At 42.8% G+C, this 21624-nt stretch overlaps 1 protein-coding gene across 3 annotated transcripts; it reads left to right on the top strand.

Moving 5' to 3' along the window:
• The first annotated feature begins 15095 nt into the window (after nt 1–15095).
• gzf1 (GDNF-inducible zinc finger protein 1) lies at nt 15096–21533 on the top strand. Of its 3 annotated transcripts, none has more exons than XM_004542169.4 (8): nt 15096–15216; nt 16059–17062; nt 17201–17384; nt 17515–17681; nt 18131–18225; nt 19520–19687; nt 19808–19965; nt 20190–21533. In XM_004542169.4, exons 2-8 carry the CDS (start codon nt 16074–16076, stop codon nt 20928–20930), a joined length of 2502 nt encoding a protein of 833 aa, XP_004542226.3. In that variant the 5' UTR covers nt 15096–15216; nt 16059–16073; the 3' UTR covers nt 20931–21533. The 3 variants fall into 3 exon arrangements, with proteins under 3 accessions (XP_004542226.3, XP_004542224.3, XP_004542225.3); XM_004542167.6 differs by lacking the exon at nt 15096–15216 and adding an exon at nt 15265–15543; XM_004542168.3 differs by lacking the exon at nt 15096–15216 and adding an exon at nt 15600–15791.
• The last annotated feature ends 91 nt before the right edge of the window (nt 21534–21624 follow it).

Genomic DNA, 21624 nt, shown 5'->3' on the forward strand with positions numbered 1-21624 from the left:
GTGTTTGTTCAGTCATTTGTTGTGTTGTGTTTTTTATTGTCGCCCTCATTAACCTGCTCTCTCCCTCTGATTTATTCTTAGTGTCAACTGGTGTCTTAAGGCTTGGTGCACCAATTGACACTAAGAATATCAAATGACGCCTGGAAAAGGCGGACCATGGTGGTTGGCAACTGTCTTGGTCCTTTACTCCTCCTACCTTATTTCCATCAGCACCACCTTAAACCCTCTGTTGCTTTCACCAGCACTACTGTTTAGGTTTTGGTTTCTATTAGTCTAGTTTTCCAGGACTAATTCAGGAGAGAAGCTTGAATCTGATGGCCCTTTGTGTAGCTAGTTCATGGTCTTCTTCCTCCTTGGTATGTTTTATCTGGAGCTTTTTTGGGGGATTACATTTGGGATTAATATAAACAGAATAACTATAAATAAACTGAACAAAACTGAACATTAAAATCTGTAAGTATAGAGAATAGAGGATGAGCTCTTCTACAATCAGTAGAATTCCCCAGAAATCGAGAAGTCACGCAGAGCACAAACTGCAGCACTGGGAAGCACATCAGCTCCGAATCAAAATGCCAAAGTCAACATCCACGCTGCGTTTACATGCAAATTTTTCAGCATGTAATTAAAACTCATTGTCATTCATGGAGAATCATTTTATTGATTCGCCTTTTCTTTCCATGTCTGATAGGTTTTTGTTTTGTGTTTTTTTTCTGATGGATGCATGCTTGTGTCAGTTTCAAAATGAGTACTTGTTTTCACTGACAGTGCTTGCAGGAAATGAATAGTCTCAGCTACTTTGGTGACACTGCAGTATCATTCTTCCCAGATAAAAGCACTCTCCCGAGTTCCCGCACGTCAGCCAGGCAAACAAGCTCAGCCGCCGCAATGATAAGTAAAAGCGGAGGGACACATTCACATAATAAAAAGCAGGGCAAGTTTGAAAGCGGAGCTGCATTTCCCAACACCCTGAATGAACAAGTCAAGAAATACCACAGCAGCCGCTTTTGGGGATGCTACTGGGGCAGTTCCCACTCCATTCATCAGCAGTGGAAGTGGAGTGAGTGAATGAAGGGAAAAATGGAGACAAAGGGAATGAAAAAGTGACGCTGATGCGATGAATGGGAAGTGCGTGAACATGAGAACTGGCCAGAAAAAGAGGGAATAACAAAGAAAGACTGTTGCAAAAACAGGCCAAAGGAAGCTTGAAGAAAGAGGGAAACACGGGGAAATCATTACAGTCTAGTTCAGACTTTCAAAGAGATGCAGCGACTAACTAATTTGCCTGTGTTGAAACCTCAACCAACCGAAGCCAATTTGTGCAGCTCAAGGTGACCCTTGGGAGAGAAAATCGGCGTGTCTGTTTGTGTGTGTCTGAGCATGTGCGAGGGTACATGAGAAACCTAGAGGGAGAAAGAGACGCCGTTCTTTTTTGGAGGGGGGGGGATCATCAATACCGCTGTGAACAAACAGTACTGGATTCACCACATGGCCGTCCTGGCACACACATACACACATCATCATCGCGGTGGAAGATTAATGATCTTGCTGTTGCCTCTCTCAGATAACTGCCTCATCATCAGCTTAGCATCCCGCCAGCTGATCAATCATCCTAATGTAAAGAGATAGACTCTGACTGCTTTGACCGCAGCCGCATTCACAACGATGATCGCTCATTACAGCTTCTGTGAACTCCTCCTGTGAATGCTGCGATGTACACAATACATGCATGATAAAGCCGAACGCTTGCCCCTAAATTACAGTGAATAACTTCAATTAAAGCATGAAGTCGTCAGTATTTGGCAAGATACTTCATAATCAAAAAATATCTCTAATTATACTGGGAACTGCCTTTTTTATTAGAAGCAGCTTCACAAAAACAAAAAATGATCAAAATGAATCTCTTAACAATGTAGTTCTGTCAGAAAATCTAGGATTCTTCTTGCCAGGAGACGTTTAAATAATAAAAATGATGCAGATTTGGAGCCACCAGAATATCAATTCACTTGATATCTTTGATGAAGTTCTCCCTGCGTTCGCGCCGGCGCTCTCTCGATTCGAAGCGTTCTGACTTGAAAATAATGAGATCATTTAAATCGCATCTGCATATGACCGCAGATGCTTGCATCCATGTTGAATTGTGCCATTCATATTGCCTCAGCGAGCTGATAAGATTGTGAGTTTGAGGGCGCGTGGTGCGGAATGAGGAATTCTCTCCTGCGCATTGGATTAATGGAGTCAACGACTCCCTGTGGCATCTCTCTGATAAATGCATATACCGGCTCTCTGCAAGAAGATAAACAAAAACAGCCCGAAGCAAGCTGTCGAGCCACAGGACACACGCACATACAGTATGCAAGAAAATACACACACAAGTGCAACGAAACATATCTTGGTGTATGCCCGTGTTTATACTTACATATGCTACTAAGAACACACACATCTTTTATTTTGTGAGCATTTTTTTTCTGGATGAATCATCAACCTGCCAGTCTTCCTCGGGGTCTCCATCCGGATGACTCATCCCTCATCAAACGCTGGCCTGTTGGAAAATCAACACAATCCCATTCACACATCCACGCATCCTGTCATTAACACAAATATGCTCAAACACAGATGTGCACGCACATGCACGCACTGCCTGAAAAACATAAACACAAAGAGCTTCCCTTTTCTGTATTCTGTCAGGGATGTCTTTCTGCATGTACTGCACTGCTGGTGAGGGAAACTCCTGGCAGATAAATGTGACTGTATATGTGTGTGTGTGTGCATTGAAAGAATGATCACATGCTCCATGTGATGAGTCATACACAGGATGGCTTGCCAGGGAGCGGCTGGCTGACTGGTTGGAAGCAGTTATGCAGGAAACTCATCAGCTATGCACCGTTGAGCTCAAGACTCCGGTGAGATTCCAACAAGCCTCCCTGACTTTCTTGTTAACTGATATTTGATTTGCAGCTGGCTGCAAAATAGCTGCCTTTACATGTTACATGCTGTTCTGGTGCGGAATCAAGCACCCCACTTTGAAATGCCATGTGACTTTAACAGCCAGTTTCACACCTCATTAGCTCATTTAATGCAATGGAAGATGAATACAGATGGTTTTGGACAGGATAGAAAAATCCCAACATGCATGCCAGTAATCCAACTCTTCCCGACAAGGTCAGTTTTTTTTCCAGCATCTTATTATATGTTAAATGAATTTATATAATGTCAAATCACAACAACAGTCACTTCTAGATCCTAAAACGGTACAGAGAAAATCCCAACAGTCAGACAACCTCCGATGAACAAGCACTTGGCGCAAGTGGGAAGGAAAAACTCCCTTTTAACAAGAAGATGGAGGGAAGATGCATGCTGGAAACACACAACGAGGTGACAGGTGCTGAAGCATGATAGTTAAGCTATTATGCTCGAATATTCAACAGACCAACACCAAAAAAACACACACACACACACACACACACACACACACACACACACACACACACACACACACACACACACACACACTATTGTATCTATTGTATCTGTATCTATTTATGCTTAGAAATAGATAAACTATTGCTGATGTGCGCCTGAGGCTGTCAACAAGGGTCAATTAGACATTTTTATATGTCATGTGAGGCAAGACAACCTCTCACTTAACATCTGCAAAAAAACACCTTCCCACACACATCTTTGACACTAATGTTGAAAGGATCAGCAGCTCCGTGCTCCCGGTCACGTCACACAAACACTGTGGTCAGGACACCTCAGCGGGCACGCGAGTGAAGGTGCACCATCAAAGTACCTGTTGAACCACTCTGATCCACTCTGCACAAAGCGCTGTAGAGTGGGTAGACTGCTATAGACTGCATGCACAGCACATCACTGTAATGGATTTTTAAAGAGTTGACCTCTGTATTTGGTGAGGCTTCACTCTTGTGGGGAAGGCTGAGAACAGTCAAGCCTGATAGAGCCTTTTAGATCACAGTGATCTGTCTTCTTTTTGGAGCTGTTTGTTTGGGCTTTACGACAGGTCTCAAGGGCTGCCCAGCTACTTAGTGCTGGTAGAAATACTAAAACACTGCGCTGCCTTATCTGGACAGTAGGTCTTCTCTTGAATATCGAGCTGATGTTTCATAATGAATCCATATCTTAAACTAGTCATCCGAATTTTTGGAACAGCTATTTCTGAATGAGGGCAACTGTCTCGTCACAGTTTCCATGTTAAAGATCGGCACCAGACTCCCAGCACGTACACGGCTGTCCTTGCTGCTGTCTGATGCATGTGGCTCACTCGTGTCACTATACTTAAGGACAATTTTTAGCACCAGGCTGTCAGGCTGCTCAATTCGCATATCCATTGCAGATACTGACTCTTACTGCATTGTTTATTGCACTCCTCACGCAACTGCTGCATATGCTTTCATACATAAAATCCCGTTTCATACATGTGCACATTTATATTGCATCCTACCTACATTTAATATTTAGCTTTTTAAAAAAAGCTAAATTGTTTTTTATTCGATGAGTGCTTTTATTACTGAGCTGTGCTACCTTTCTGGTCCAGCACTTTTCATTGTACTGTTAACTCTGTTTGGAGCTAATAAATCAGAATCTGAAGAGATTTGACTCTGTGCTGCTCGCATGTGAAGTCTCTGAGAATCGTTACTACTGAAAACACACACTCTGTAACCGAGCAGGCGGAGTAATGAGCGGAGCAAGCTGCAGTAGAGGGATTGTAATGATAAAAGACTTTCACCATGACACAGAATCCACATCAAATGTTTTAGACATGTTTTTATCCTCCGTCCACAGATCCATATGTGAAATGTATAATGTGTTAAGCCATATGTAGCTAATGCCAGTGTAAAGTAGGGAAGAGAGAGGAAAAAAAGGGTGGCGGGATGGTGGGGGAATAGAGATGAAGAGAGGGTGGATGGTGTGTGTGTATATGTGTGTCCATCCAAGTTAGGAAAAGATTGAAGAGATAAGCAGCCAGATCAAGCTGGCAGGAGAGATAAATGGCTACAAGACAAGTGTATGTGTGTCTATGCGTGTGCAAGTAAGCGTGTCAGGCAGGCACATGAGGGGCTGCCAGAAGTGAGACTTTGATGAAACAGCTGTAGGCAATGGCAGGAGAGCGATGAGACAGTGGGTCACTCATCACTTTGTTCTACCTTGCACCCCAGGGTGTGCATGTGTACTTGTGTGTGTGTGTCTTGCACTGGCCTTGCTATCTTCAACTCAAATGAAAATCACCTGGTGCACCTGAAAAATCTCTGGCAAACACATGTATCTCTCAAAACTCCCTCTGCAGATTTGGTTCCCGTTACAAAGTTTGGCATTCCCTTCCACATCAGTCATCTCTTCTCTCTCTCTCTCCTGGTACTCGGGATGCTGCTCTGGTTTTCCATAAGGCCCCCGATTTTGACATCTGGTGGCCTAGATAAGCAGGAAACGCACTGAGCACATCAGCTGATCGGACAGACTAAAGGCCGATTAAAGCCCATAATCTACCTGATATATAATGAGGTGAACCAGTCAGATCACAAAGGCAGGCGCCAACATAACCACTCAGAAAGGAGGACTACTCAGTGCGGTGCACATCTGTCATGGTCTGAAAAAGGCACCTTAAAAGTGTCATGCACGTTCTGTAGTTGGTGAAAAACGGAAGATTATTCTGTGCAAGTATGCATATAATATATGCATATAATTAACACAGATTTGCAGTGGATGTAGGAGTGTAAGTACGTATGTGTTGCCTGGCCTATCTAGTGTGTGTGTGTGTGTGTGTGTGTGTGTGTATTGTTTTTCCCCCACCCCTTTTTGTTCCAGATGCAAAGATGATGTGTATGAGTCATAGCCTTGTGGTGTAGAATATCAGTGATCTGAGTGTCCCTGATGAAGAGCAAATGTGGAGAGACAGACAGACAGACAAGAACCCCACGGAAACACTCTGTGACAAAGCTGCTTGGTTTCCATGACAACCTTGGTGCGCTAGTGTACCCGGGAACATAATGTTTTTTCTCTAATGAGGCAAACTGGATCATTTTGTCCATTTACCTGTGTACCTAGCAGTCTCTGTTTCCTCCCTGTGCGTTTTATCACTCGTGCACGCCGAGCGGGGCGAAGGCGGGAGAAGGAGGAGGCGAGGTTATGACTGCAGCTCGTGTATTTACTTTGTGCAGTGCTGAGAAGGTAAATTGCTTCTTTGTGCTTCGATGTGAGACTCGCTAGACAAATGTGAAAAAGATTGCCTTCTCTAACTTACTGATATGCTCTGCAGTGGCAAAGTCAAGGTGACCTCCACACACTCCTCCTGCCACTGCTCTACAAACACACAAACACACACACACACTTGTATGCACAGTGGCATGATAGCACCGTATCAACTAATGAAGTGTAACTGTTGGTTACGTCAACAGTCTCCAACTTTATCATCTCGGCGAAAGACATTTTTTTGCAAAACGAGGCAAAGGACAGAGATGAAGGCAAATCTCACATGATCCACAAAATATCAACAAGCAGTAAAAGCAGTTATTATCTAAGTGTGGGCAGCTAATCTATGAATCTCAGAAAGTACCAGTGCTGCGCTGTTAACATTCAGGACAGCCTGTACTGAACTGTGCTGTGAGCACACTATACAGATGGCTTCTTAAGGGAGGTCAAGCACCCTCTCTTACTTTCTATCTCTCACAAAGGACCTTGCCAACACCTCTCTGCACTCGCTTTGCTAAAAATGGTTTGCCTGCACCCTCACTGTCACACAGGATAGCTTTATACCGGGTTCATATTTGATCAAAATGGAACCAAAATAACCCCACGGTCAAATTTCTAAACAAAAACTATGTTTTTGTTTAGAATGTGCGCTATTACTTGTCAAAAAGACAAAAAAGGAATAACTATGCATATGTTGCATTGTAATTAAACTATGTTGAAGTCTTCGCTTGTAGCTGTTTGCATAAGTAAAGTGCAGATGAGATTAGCGACACAACTGCTTCATTTGTATGGGTGAACTTGGCTAATTTAGTGCTGAATTTGTCAATAAATGGAATAAAAAGCACGTCCTTTTTCCTTGAAGCATAGAACATTAAAGTTTACCCCACTTCAGCTATTCTGGAAAATAACAATAAAATATCTCATCCTAATCATATTGGAAAAACACCTCCATATTTTCTTCAGTCCTGTCCACTCTAACAAATGAGACTGGTGAGATCGCAAAGACTGTTGTGGTTTAACACTTCCTAACCCTAACCCCTAATCCTAATCCTAAAGGTTAGGTGTTAGGGTTAGAAAGGGTTCCTAACCCTTCCTTATTAAATTATTACAATTAATGTGTAGTCTTAATGTGAGTTAATACTACAAATTAATAAGATTGAACCTGCATCGGAAACAAGGGTCTGTTTGGTTGGAAATACAGCGTCTTTGCAGCTGGATTCATACTTTCCCTCATAAAATTCCCTAAACTTTGCAAGTACCTCTTTAGATATGTAATATGTATGATTTCAAATCTCTTTCAAAGGGGTTCATTTTTGGACAGCTGATGTGCACAGTCAAGGTGTGGAGACTTCTATTTTGGTTACAAACCAAACCGAGATGCCAGACGAATATTTCCAAAAAGGCTAATCCTAAATGTCTGCATGTCCCTGAATGCAACATGGATTCAAGATGGGAAACATTTCACTGGTATGCTTAAATTACTTCTAATGGCTTTTGCACTGTAGTGAAATAAATGAAGGCCTAACGCAACAGAGAAGAGCATTAACAGTTTGCACTTTGGAGGAAAGACAGGCAGAACCAGCAGAACAGTCCTTTCTGTTCTCAAAGCTGCTGTCCTGCAGTTCTGCACCGAATCCTGCACGTCTAATAGTGAGGGATGATCTCACCATCATGCCCACGATGAATGCTGGATCACTCAATTATAGAGCAACACAATGAATCATTCTCCTCTCCTCTGACAAGCTCCTCCACACTCAACTCATCTGACACCCCCAAACCACAGAAGATGGCCCCGTTATCTTCATAATGTGGATAAACAGTGACAGTTGCCTCAGACGGAAGGCCATTTAGATGGCAGGAGATCAAATGAGATCTTATTTTGGAAAAAAAAGTGACAAATCTGTGTCTGTAGTGAGGATTTAAAGGAAACAGAAAAAAGGTCCTGCTGAGATGTCTCTGCAGAATTCCTACCCAGCCAGGAGGGAATGAAATTAGTGAAGTGGAGCTTTGGTCTTGTGACCACACTCAGCTGACAAAAAGAGATACTATCTGCTAACATTTCAGTTTCTGTGCATGTGTGTCTTTCTCTGTCTCGCTCACACATTCATATACTTGTCCTGTTCCACAGTAAATGTGTCAGTCATGGGTCTCGTTGCTGGAACAGCCTGTCAGATCCCTTCCCTCCCCCCCTCGTGCCTCTTTTTCCTCTCTCCTCTCCATTTTTGGACATTTTCAAAAGGATGTGGAGGGATAAAAGGGTTCATACTGAAAGAAAATGGTGGCTCTTAAAGCAAAGCTGTGTTCCTTGGGATTATCGGGATTTCGTGGTGATCCGCAAAGAGTCAAAAGGGAATAGGTCAGCATTCGAAATCTCACTTTAACAGCCTGGGTGTTTGGGAATTTTTCAGTAAATATTCAGTATAAGATACTGTTTCACTTTAATGAAACCATCCTCTCACTAAAGCCTGATTCATGTAGAAAACAACAAAGAGCATGTGGTAACAGTATACTTATAACAAGAGGTTACAAAGGAAATGATTTTTAAATCAGCCTTGCCACAGTAGTGTACGTCTGCATGCACACTATAGATTGGACAGTTTGGCCGTATGGTTGGGCGTCATCTCACATAGGTTTTCGTGTCTGTGGTCTCGCCTGCTTCTGGGAAGCCACCCAAAGAAAATGGACAAATTTAATATTGTGAACAGAGATCTTTCGGAGGTTACCCTGAAATTAATTTGACACTGTATATTTGACGACCGGTTGCATATTTGAAAAACAATCTGCCCCGAGCAGTTGTGTCAACAAGCTGAAACTGAGCAGCAGGGTGCAGCGTTTCCCGAAAAGTATTTGTGGTTTATTTTACTGGGAGAGTCTCCCCTCTTCACTGTTAAAGCATCAGTCTGAAACAACAATGCCTTTCAAAGCTCCGGTCCCGGCAAGTACTGTAGTAGACTCAGCTCAGGGACAGACACAGATCGTCCAGCACGCAAGGAGGCACAAGTATGCGCAAAGTGGTCATGATGAGTCAGAATGTAGAAGACATGAAAAGATGCTGAAGGAGTCCAAAACAATATCCGTTTCCCAAGGCCTCACAAACTGTCCCTTTAGCTGGAGAACACAAGGTGTCCTTGTGTTGAGAACATTTTCAGTGTGCAGGATTCAAGTTTTGAAATCTTTATCTACAACATAACCAAGCAGGTTTTGCTGCCCTATGCTAACCTGTAGTGCCTAAATACAAAAGCAGAAATAGAAGAGAAAACAAAGGAAAGCCAAGTAAAAAATAACAAAGTTCCCACATGGACAATCATAGCCTGTGGACTGAAAAACTATCACCCTCACTGCTTTTTAACCCTATTTAACAGTGATTTAGGAAGTCTGACGTGAATCGTCTTCAGATTACTTCAACAAACTGGATCTGCAAGGGCTGCTATCATTTTGCACAAAGTACACAATTGTTTTAATTTTCCACTATCTTTTAACTATATGTCATGTTGACTTTGAAAATCATTGGATGAATACAAGTTCCATAAAAATGTAGGTGATCTACGTCACTCTTAACTGAAAACTGTTGGCGGCTGGGTTCAGCATTTAACTTCAAAGTTGGAGGACTGTTTTTGAATTTAAAAAATAACTTTAACAAAGAAGAGGAAGGATTTATGGACATGATCTCATCCTTTTCTGGTAGAAAACCGTTAGCTGAACATTTGTGGAACTACGACTGAGGCGTACACACGAGAGACTTGGGATCAGGTTAATTGGGCAAGACTGTTTTCCTCCATTAACTGGCGGATACGATGACTGTTTGAACTGCCGTTCTTTCAGTCAGCCAAGGCCCTTGTTATTTCACAAGTGCTGGACTTTTGCCATGTTGCACAACTCAGAGAATAGGTGAACCCAGAAGAGCAGGGTTAACCTGGCTGGGGCTGGAGCAGTACACTGACCGTGGCTTCATGTGAGGAAGTTGAGGATTGCTCATTATTTCACTGTCAATGAATCAACAGATTTAATATGGATAAGGTCTTCGGTGGCAAATACTTCAGCCCGGAGCAATAGGAGACTACGACATTGTTTCCTTCCTGAATGTTACATGCCGGATAGCCTGCTGACCCCTGATGAGATGGACTGTGTGTGTTGCAAGGCACACAGAACTGCCAGTGCTTATCCCAACATGTGTTTCCTGTATGGGAATGCTTAGAGTAATGCAGTATGCTTACAGTAAGTGTGCGTGTGTGCATGTGTGAGAGTGCGCACAAGCAAGACAAAAAAGAAGGAAAAGGCAGAGAGAGGGAGAGAGCAAAAGCATATCCAAGGGGATCAAACCGAAACCACAGGATATTTCTGACCTTGAGGGCGAGTGGGTAAAGCTGGGAGGGTGGGGAGAGGAAAGAGGGGAGGAAAAGAAAAAGAGAGGAAAGCTGAAGGAAAGGAACAAAGAGATGGAGGGAGCGAAAGCGGGGAGAGGAGACTTTGCAGGGCAGCTGGAAAACCTCCAGAATCCTCTGCTCAAACCAACCATAAAATTCCAACTGAAGCCTCAAAACCAGTATGAGGACTGACGAGGGTTCCTTCTGCCCACAGTTTGTGTGTTCACATTTGTGTGTGTGTGTCTGTGCCACGCACACATTTACTTGTGTGCGTGCCATATGTGATTAAAGGGTCTGAGCAGAGGAGGCCAGGAGGCAGACGAGTGATGCAATCCATGGAAGCAAAGTAGAAGACACCAGGGCGGCAGGAAGGAAGGGAGGGAAGAGAGGAAGGAGGAATTGTTGCTTCTGGGGATCCAGCTCTCCAGGAATGTGCTGACGGTTGTGGCCCACACAGTCGGGGAGTGTTGCATTCTGGAAAAAATTCTGCGGAGGTGATAGCACCTGTTTTGAGGCGCCGCAGATCGCAAACGGATAATAAAATCGCACATTATAAAAGGGATAGACTGTGTGAGTCATTATTGTTAATTTTCAACGACACAACAAAGCTTTTTTCTGTGCAAACTGGTCTCTCACACTGCAAGCTGAAGGCCTGATTGCACCCTCACGCAGCAGCGGAGGTCTATTTCGGTACAAGCTACACAATGTCCACAAGCACCCACACAGGCTCTGTGGGTAACGTGATTGGTAAGCCTGGGCAAATAGTCTATTTATGAACATCGTAAGAGTGGGCAGTTGTCCTTGAGCTGGTTTGTCTGCCGTCTGAAGTGCTAAGTGCTGTATACAGTTACAATAGATAGAACATTCACAAGGACAAGTAAGGTGGAGAGTGGGTGAGGAGGGGGGAGCTGAGAGAGTACTGGGAATAGAGATGGTGAGTCAGAGGCCATTTGGAAAGTAATTTCATCTCTGAATGCTGTATATCTTTTCATCAATGAAAGGAAAGTATTTTCCAAACCAGGCAGGCGCAAGAAGAAAAACATCTCTGTTTGGTGAAATGGAGCCTATTTGAATGGGAGAGGACAGGCACGATTCCTTTTGCGCTGTATTTCAGAAACTTAACGTTGTTTGTTACAGTACACCGCATTGAGGATCTTGGAACGAACCTACAACAGCCCACAGCTACGGTTGTTGCTTATTGAGGGATTGGATATGGCTAAACGCTGGCATGGTAATGTGCCCCTAAATGATGAGCAGGGTTTAATTTTTTTTCATGTAGTACACTATGTACAAGAGCATACTTACTTGATTAGTTTGTAAATTTTGACAGGTAACTTTTGTCACAAACTGAAGAAGTACTGCGCTTATCAGACAATTGCAAAAGGATTACTGTTATTTTGCTGGCTGATGTTAACTTGTCAAGCATCTGGCAACAAATGCTAAATAGACTTAAATACCTTAACACGTAATAAATAAATAACAATAAACCCCAGAACACGTGCAATATTTAAGTGTAATACAATGTAGCAAATGACTGAAGCCACTGTCTGCGCAGTGATGGTGATGTAGTTACTGCAGTCAGGCTATGCATGTTACAGCATAGGGTTTCAAAAGGGTTATTATGCAGATTAACACAGAATTATAAATCCCCTGTAATGTGTATAGGTAGCTAGCACTAACAGTCTGGCAGTATATTAATCTCCTATTGGCTAAAAATCTACTATTAAACCTACCTAAGTTTGGATGGTATTAAGAGTGGATTCATCGGCTGGGCACAATGGATATCTGTGCCAATTTTACTGAAAGCCATCAAACACATTTGAGATCCTCATACTATAGACAATGCCATGCCTGGAGCCACGGTACGAGTATGACTAAGGAATGAGCATTTTTTTGCTATCGTATGAGCCTATCTGGCCTTCTACATAAACCTTAAGTCTCAGCACTCATGACCAAAAAAACAAAAACAAAAAGTATCACATTTCCTCATTATGGCATGGACAGTCTTCTGCAATTTTTGTGAATCATTGGTCTCATATGTCTTGATGGTACATTGTGGTTTTAGAGGTTCCAGTGATATTCTGGACTAGCTAAATGTGGTCTGGCGTCCAGCCAGTCAAAAAAAGGAAAAGAAAAGGGAAAAAGGAGAAGGGTGTTGGGTTGAAGTGTTAGACGAGAGTACCATAGACAGGCCTGGACTGCTGTGTGTATCCTGGCAAAGCAACCTTGGCCTTGACACGACTGCACAAACATGTACAGTATTTGAATCCTGACCAGATTCTTACTTACATAACTGCCGGTGGAAGAGTTGCGCTCATTTACTAAAACAAGTGAAACAGCTCTGCAAATTTTCATAAAATCAAGAAAGTGCACAAAGTAGGAACAAGCCATTGACAAAAAAGCATTGGTATCTTAATTAAAGAAGTATGTTTTTAGTTTGCAGAGTTCACTGACTGGAGGGGAAGGGAAAGACACCACAGAATACTGAGTTGGACCGGTTTGTGTTGGTCTGGCATCAGCTTTGTGGTAAATATGGGCAAGCACAAAAAGAATTCTGCGGTTATTCTTGGACCACCACTGTCCGCACTTCCATGTAATGTTCGGCTGTTTACCATCACTGGTTCAATTCATGTGCTGGGATTCTGAGTCAACAAACCCCACTAAAGGTCTGCAGAGGTCCTGCAAGGACACAAACTGGCTTACCCTTCACAGCATCCAAATTAAAGTGTTTGTACAGTCCAGCACACAAGCCTAGCCCAAACATAACCATCACAATCCAACTCCCTGAATTCTACTGTTGTGTTTTTTCTTTTCTTTTTTTTTACAGTGTGTGCGCACTCTGTAGCCTCAAATTAAATCTGCCTTGGCTCTCACTTTTGCTTTTTCACTCACACAGTGCACATTTTGTCATGTTGTTTGTGCGCTGTGGAATGTCAGCACTGGTATTTTCAGTCGTGTGGAGGAGTCTGCCCATAGCAGAACAAACACAGCCCAAAAGTCGGCGCAGTGTTTTGTTTGCTGAGCCCATCACCTTTCAGCAGGCTTTTGCACGTCACCTTCTTCTCTGGCAACCTAATGTGGGAATTTAATTCGTTACTGGAAGAACCCCTGGCTACTAGGCATGCCATAGTCTAGCAACATCTGACACCTTGACTGAATAACACAAACTGCACTGGAGTAAAAAGTCAACCAGTATCAGCTGAAAGTAGATCAGATAGTCTTGTTTTTGCAATGACTGTTTGACCTTTTGTTATTTCAGCGATGCAGCATGTGTTCATCCTCTTGATTACAGATGTCAACCACTGATGACATGTAGAAACAGTTCATCTATTTTTCTACCCAGTCTTCATTCTGACAAAGCCTCCTGTCACATCATAAACCACAAATACTGAAGTGCCCTTCATATTTACCCTTGACTATACCACAAACCAGAATCTGCTTAACTCTTTACTGTGCTACACAGGAACAATGATAGTGCGACTTAGACATAACCACCACGATTGCTTAAGCTATTCTTTTATCATTTTTGTAAAGCGGCTTCTATAAACAGAAAACATTTATATAGGTCTTCTAGGCTGACTGAAACCTTCATTTAGATAAGCCTTAAACAACAAATGTGCTCGCAAGCTCAAAGTGTAAAATGCATATATGTCTTCTCATTATTTTCCACAAAGTAATCAGTTTCTCATTAAACTCTCCCCCGCCCCCCCCCCCCCGCCCATGCTAATACTTTACACAATATTAATATCTATGCAAATACCTTTAATTCCCATCAGCCTGCAGTTGCAGATTATCACAAATGCAGATGTTTTGTGTATTGTAAGGACCTGTTGTATGAAAACGGCGATCTGTAGAATATAGTATATATAGTAGGAAAGCAACCAGGACCAGGTGAACACAGTGTTCCAGGTCAGAGCTAAAGCCTCCACAGCGCTGCACACAGAGAGCAGCATGAGTCACCGGAACAGAGAGATTGCTAGCTTGCAGAATTCATTAAGACAAATGTAATGGATTTCCTCTGGAAGGAAAAAAAAAACCTTGGCAGCTGCAGAACAGCACCCCAGTGAATCCTCAAGTAGGTTTCCATACACCTTTGGAATGGCAGCATTTTGCAACCCTGCAGATGATATATGTTTGGTCTGACTGTAAATGAATTAGCTTAAGTCCTTCAGCATGCTGGCCTGTTTTACCTCGGTACTGGTATTCCCTCTGCAGCACTAAACTATTACACTATATACAGTCCATGATATTATACAGGGAAATTATTTGACATCAAAGAAGGCTGCCACGTGATACTAGCGACCAGAAAGCGAGCTACATTATAAATTACAGGCACTCCTGAAAACTGTCCAGCCCTAAAAGACTGCAGACTGTACATAATGCATAAACACAAAGTGTTTTTTAACCCAACACAAGCGGTGTATAGCGCGTTGCTGTCCTACTGTGCCATGCTGCCACCATGTGGGTGCTAGGAGTAATGTTTTCATAAGCATTATCTTCTATAGCGATTAAGAGTTACGGTAACACGGGGACTTGGCTGTCATTGTTCTGTAAGCAGTTTATTTCACACAAAATAAAGGCAGTTGCAGTAGCATGAAGACTGCAGTATCCTATTGATTAAGCAAATGGACAGTATTTTGGCGCAAAGGTAAACCGATATAAAGTGCTATCTAGCTAAATTAGCACAACAGTAGTCACGGGTGAACAAACGTTCGAACACCGTCTAGTTTTAGATAAGGTCCTGCGCTTATAGTCAATAACCCGACACAAAACGACCCAGAAACAGCAGCTGTACTCAGCAAATTACGATTTTAAACGCGACTGCAAAATAAAGACTGATCCCAAATCAGTCTAAACGGCACCGGATGTCGGCAAAGTAAAGAGACAAGTGCCGTTTTCGTGAGTGACTTGTTCCAGGAAGTGCTCTCCGCCGAGTAGAGCATTTCTGAAGGGCTGCCATTTTACCGAGTTTACGGTAAGAAAACTTGCTTCGTTTCGCTGTGTGTATTGCTGGCTGCTACACTGCGTGCAGCGTGTCGTGCTACGATGTTGTGTTACCAAAGAAACACACATTAGTTACATACGAAGTGCTAATTTTTTTGTAGCTAACCTAGCTTGTTTGCCACAGTGCATGTGACGCTGCTGTTAGCATTTGCTGTCAGTGAGTGGTATCGAGACAAAACCACAAACGTGTTACATTTAAACCACTTTAAGTAATTATATGTAAGTTTTTCTGACATCGGGGTCATTTTAAGGAACTCGCTGAGCATTTACTGCCCTCTAGTTAATTATTAACTGCCAATTCCCTATTATTGTGTTCATCTCATTTCCTAATAGACTAAATGTCACTTTAACTGCTGTAAAGTTAGCCTCTTCTAACGATGGCTCAAGCTAATGTAGATTTAAGCCGGTATAGTCTTTTCATAGCACATACACAAATGTCAGTGCTGAGTAACAAACCCAGCCAATTACAGCTCATGTTTTTCTCAGGTGCCCGAGTGAACGATGGGGAGCAAAGCGGTCCAGCTTACCTCAGGCTCGCATCATGAGCACATTCTGGCTTCTCTGCATGACCTGAGGCTGCAAGGTCAGCTGAGTGACGTCACCGTGCAGGTGGACTATGAGGGAGATGTGGAGGAGTTTCATGCCCACCAGGTGATGCTTGCTGCATCCAGTGGCTACTTCAAGAAAATTCTGCTGTCTCCGGACGCATCTCGTGATAAACTGTCTCTCTCAAATATGCACTCGGAGGATTTCTCTGCATTTCTGGAATTTGTGTACACCGGTAAAGTTGAAGTTGCCAGAGACAAGATAGGTAGTGTTCAAGCAGCGGCAGAGTTTTTGGACTGTGATGATCTGCTGAAGGTTTGCGGCGAAGCCATAAGCGCAGAAATGATACAAAAGCCCACAAAGAAAAGCTCAAAAGTTGTGGCTCCAGATGATGTGCATGGTGCTCAAAAGGAAGAAAAGGCAAACGGGAAGAGGCATCGTAGAAGCTTGCTGGTTAAGCGGCAGCTGTCTCCACATAGGCTGGTGACAGAAGTCACTTCAAAAAGATTCAAGGCAAAGAAAACAGTGAGGGATGAAAAAAGGCGGGGAAGAAAGCTACAGGTGAAACCGTCTGGCAGTAAGGTGCAACAGAGAGGCGTTTGTACTAAAATAGTGCCTTTAAACATCAAAAATCAAACTATTGATAAAGATGGAGAGGAGGATGGGAGCAGGACTGAAGATAAAGCTGAGCCAGAGAAAGAAAAAGCCAAAGAAGACGAGTGTTCACTGGGAGACCCTGCCTCTGATGGGGATGACTGGGAATGTGAGGACGATGCGCAGAGTAAGGATTCTGAAGACCCGTTGTTTTTACCACCCGGAGAGGAGGAGGAGGATGAAGAGGAACAATCCAAGCAGACTTTAAAACAATCATCCAAGGCCCAGTTCCAGTGCAACAAGTGCCAGCGGACTTTCCACTATGAGAAGAGCTACTTAAAGCATATCAGGTAACATGATAATAATGCTTTAGCTCTAATATAGCTGGAATTATGCACTGCAACGTACAGTACAGTATGTGCATTATATCATAATGTACATGGTATATATTTTTAAATAATGCTGCAACTTGTTGGTGTCTTGGTGAGTACGTACCATGGCGTGAAAGCAGATGTGGTTTATCGCTGTGAGACCTGCTCGCAGACCTTTGCAAACCGCAGCAATCTGAAGATCCACGAAAAGCACGTTCACAGTAACGAGAGGCTCTTTGTCTGCGAATCCTGCAACAAGACCTTTAAGCGAAAGAAGGATGTCGTCCGCCATCAAAGACAGGTGAGGACCGGTAGAATTTCTAACAGCCATATTAATGTTATTTTAATGATAAAAAGTATTAAATTTGTAATAATCCAATTTCTGTGAGAGTCACATTTTTTTATGTGGAGTTTCTGTCGCGGCTGCTTAGGTGCATGAACGCAATCTGCGACACATCTGTCCTGACTGCGGGAAATCACTCAGCTCCAAAACTGCCCTGTTGTTGCACGAGAGGACACACACAGGCACAAAACCCTATGAGTGTACTGACTGCAGGGCCAGATTTACCCAGAACTCTGCCCTCAAGATGCACCGCAGGTACGGAGGTGGTTAAATAAAGCCTCGGGGTAGGGGTGGGCCTGCAAAAGCAAGAAATTGACCGAAAGCTTTTAATCTTGGGAGAGTATTAAGGGGGTCATTTGAGTTATTCTCTTTATAGTGAATCCTTTGATATTAGCATCCCGCTACTTAGTCATGAAATGCATCACCTTCAGCCTTCCTGGAGAACAGTATGCTAAATTAATAGCTCAGACCAGGCATCTTTATATATAGACTACTTTCACCAGAAACAGCTGGAATATCAGGCTGAAGGTGCTGCCATCAATTGGAGATCAGGCACGAGAGCCTCCTATGTTACTTTACCGTCAAAGAACAACTGGACTGTTTTTTTAATGGCAGTTCTGTGTGTTTGGTGCATCCTACATGTTTATGTAGTGTATGTGTAAGCAGATGATGAGGTTTAAACCTGTGTGTTTACACATGTGTAGGACTCACACAGGAGAGAAGCCATTTGCATGTGATGAGTGTGATGCACGGTTCACTCAGAAGCACATGCTGGCCTACCATAAGAGATCGCACACAGGTAAAACCATAATTGAACATTAATAACTAATCAGATTTGAGCATTGTCATCAAGAGCATGTTTCATCTTGTCATTTCTTTACATTTCTGTGCTTTGGTCATTTTTGGCATTACAGACCTGTGGGAAGAAAAGAAAAAGAAAGTTTTCACATGACTTTATGCAGTATGTTAAAAACTAAATACACCCCATGATTGAGTAGCTTGTAAGCCATCTTTAGCGGCAATACCTTGAAGGAATTGAGCTCTGCGTGGCTTTATCTGTCTTTCATTGTGTTGTGGAGGAATTTTGGCCCTCTCTTCTTTGCAGTGTTGTTTCAGTTCATTGAAATTTGCTGGCATTTATTTATGCACAGCTCTTGTACACTCCTACCACAGCATTTGCGTCAGGTTGAGGTCTGGACTTGGGGCCATTGCAGCAACTTGATTCTTTTAATTTAAAGTCATTCTGTTGGAGATTTGCTGCTGTGCCTGGCATCGTTATCCTGTCCTGCATGACCCATTTTCAGCCAGCTGTTATCTGTCAGACAGATGGCCTCACATTTGACTCTAGAATACTTTGGCATACAGAGGAGGTCAACTGAATGACTGCAAGTTGTCAAGGTCCTGTGATTGCAAAACATCACTCCTCCACCATCGGGCTGGAAAGTCAGTATTGTTTGTTTGTTTTTTGCCAAATGTGCCACTGTGCATTATGGCCAAATATCTCAATTTGTCACCTGGTCTGTCCAAAGGAAATTGTCCCAAAAGTCTCGTGGTTTGGTAAGATCCAACTTTCCAAACCTAAGTTGTGCTGTCCTGTTCTTTTTTTTTTTCCTCGTAGTGCCCAATAAACTTTAAAATTTAACATCCTGGGTTTTTTGCATTGCATCTGAGCATTGCACGATTTGAGTTTGAGTTCAGTTTGTTTGCACATCCAGACCAGCAAACTACCAAAACATCTGCTTTTATAGACGTGCTCACGCTTGCGGATGATCAACGAATTAAGTACATTTGATTAGCAGCACCTGGCATTAGCATTAATGGCTGTTTTCTGATTCATGAAGTGTTAGGTTTTTAAAAAATACCCTCATTAAAATATCTTGAAACAGCTAATCACCTGAGGATGCTTCATTGGGATGTGTTACAGTTTTTATCCTCTGCGCCTATAGTTTCTCCCTTAAAGCTCATTGGAGATTATTTTTTTGGTCTATCTCCACAAACAGTATTTCTTAAAGAAAAAGTCCTGAAGTGTGAGCACACTAAAAACAAAACTATCTACACATACAAGACCATAACTTTTTGTTCTCTCGTGTTAGGAGAGAAGCCATTCATGTGCGAAGCCTGTGGGAAAAGCTTTGCATCTAAAGAATACCTGAGACACCACTCAAACATCCACACAGGCTCCAGACCATATAAGTGTGAAACTTGCGGTAGAGGCTTCGCTCAGAGGAACTCTCTCCACCAGCATTTAAAAATACATACAGGTGAAATGTAGATGTCGTTTTTCATTTAATAGTTATATTACATTGAATTTATAGGTGATTTTTCATTAATCTCTTCCTCAATATTTTTTGATATTTTCTTGTTTCTTTGGTGGTTGTCAGGCGAGCGTCCGTACAGCTGTAAAGACTGTGACAAACAGTTCACTCAGCTCAACGCACTGCAGAGGCATCAGCGTATTCACACAGGAGAGAAGCCCTACATGTGCGGCCTCTGCAAACGCACATTTACAGACAAGTCCACCCTACGCAGGCACACTACGGTGAGCAATACTTCTTAGAAAAAGTAGTTTCACCTACACGGGTACAGAGTTTGTTTAACTTGTATTGTGGCAGGAGCTGAAGTTCCCGTATTTAGAAAAAAAGACACATAAGCTGATGATTTTTGGATTTTTTTGTATAGTGATTGTAGATCTTAAAAAACAGAAAAAAGAAAGAAGCCTGCACTGACTGCTGCAGAAATAACATCGGATTCTTTGACCTTCAGATTCATGACTCAGATGCTCCGTGGAAGACATACCTGGTGGTGCTGGAGGGAAATGTGGAGGAAAAGAAGCCCAGATCTCCTACTAAGATAAAGACAGAAGAAGCAGGACCAGGAGAGCATAAGAGCACGCCCAGGAAAAGTGCTACAACTGCTGCTGGCGATGCTCCTGATGCTGGTGATGCTCCTGATGCTGGTGGTAAAACCCACACCGACTCCATTGTGATTCCATCTGAGCCAGTCAGTGTTCCTGCTGAGTGGCTGACCAGTCATGGAGCCATCGCTCTGGTCAGCCACAGCACTATCGGCGGGATCACCGTTATCCACACGGATGTCACACCAGGGACTCAGATCCAGCCCATCGTAGCCACTGACAATACAGGGACCAGTGTCATTTCTTTAGATGGGTCAGCCATCCCTGTTCCCTTCCCTTTACCAGTGTCCATGGCTCACTCTGTCCCCTTGTCCTCTGAAGCGCCCTCTACTTCTCTGTCTGTATCCACTCTCTCAGTTCCAGTTTCTGAGGGGTTTTTAGCATCAGTCTCACAGATCCCAGGAGTTTCGACATCATCTGTACTGGAAGCTGCAGCTTCGCAAACTATTTTGGCTCCAGTTTCAGACTCTAAAGCCGCTTCAGATACTGAACCTCCGGACCCCAACATTCAGACTGTGGTTATTGGTGAGAATGATTGTGGGAGAAAACAGCCAGTATCCAAAGTGAAGAACAAGAAAGGACTAAACTGAGACCTCAAAATAAGATGTGTGTAGGGGGTGAATGTAAATAGCTTATTTTACTGGCTTTGGGGAGTTTTTAGCTGTCTCAAATCAAATCATGCTACCTTATGTGTATTCTTTGAGTTTTTCACTATTATAATTATCTGAGTTCTGGTGTTTCAGGAATAGCGTTAGCACTTTTTGTTTGGCATTTCAATATCACACTGTTACAGAGGTGAAGCTAAAGTTTAATCTGACACAAACCCCAGTGAATACAAATGAAGTGAAGATTGTAATCAATTACACATGTTCAAAAGCATGGTTTAGAATATTTTACAACACTTTTGTATTAATTACAGAGAAACGCTCTGCATATAAAATACTGCAGCTGTGAAACAGCAGCAACGAACTTTTGATCATTTAATCTAACTGTGAACAAAATTGCTTAAGTCCTTCAAAATCCTGGCACTTGTCTCTGTTTGAAATTGTCCCTCAGCCTCCTAGTACGCACAGCTAAGGCATCAATTTCAAAAATATGTCACCTTCTTGTTATCGCATTCACAAAATTTTCAGAAAACTTAACCTCTGACCCTGAGGTCACTGAGAATAAAACCGGTCTGAGATTTTATTAGATACACTTTTGGTGTTATTTTGAAAATCCTACGTTGCCTTGATCTCGAGTTATCGCATTCACAAAGTTCGGTGTCCACTTGCCTGCCTGACG

This window comes from Maylandia zebra, linkage group LG15 (genome assembly GCF_041146795.1).
Source record: "Maylandia zebra isolate NMK-2024a linkage group LG15, Mzebra_GT3a, whole genome shotgun sequence".
Classification (NCBI taxonomy): Eukaryota; Metazoa; Chordata; class Actinopteri; order Cichliformes; family Cichlidae; genus Maylandia; species Maylandia zebra.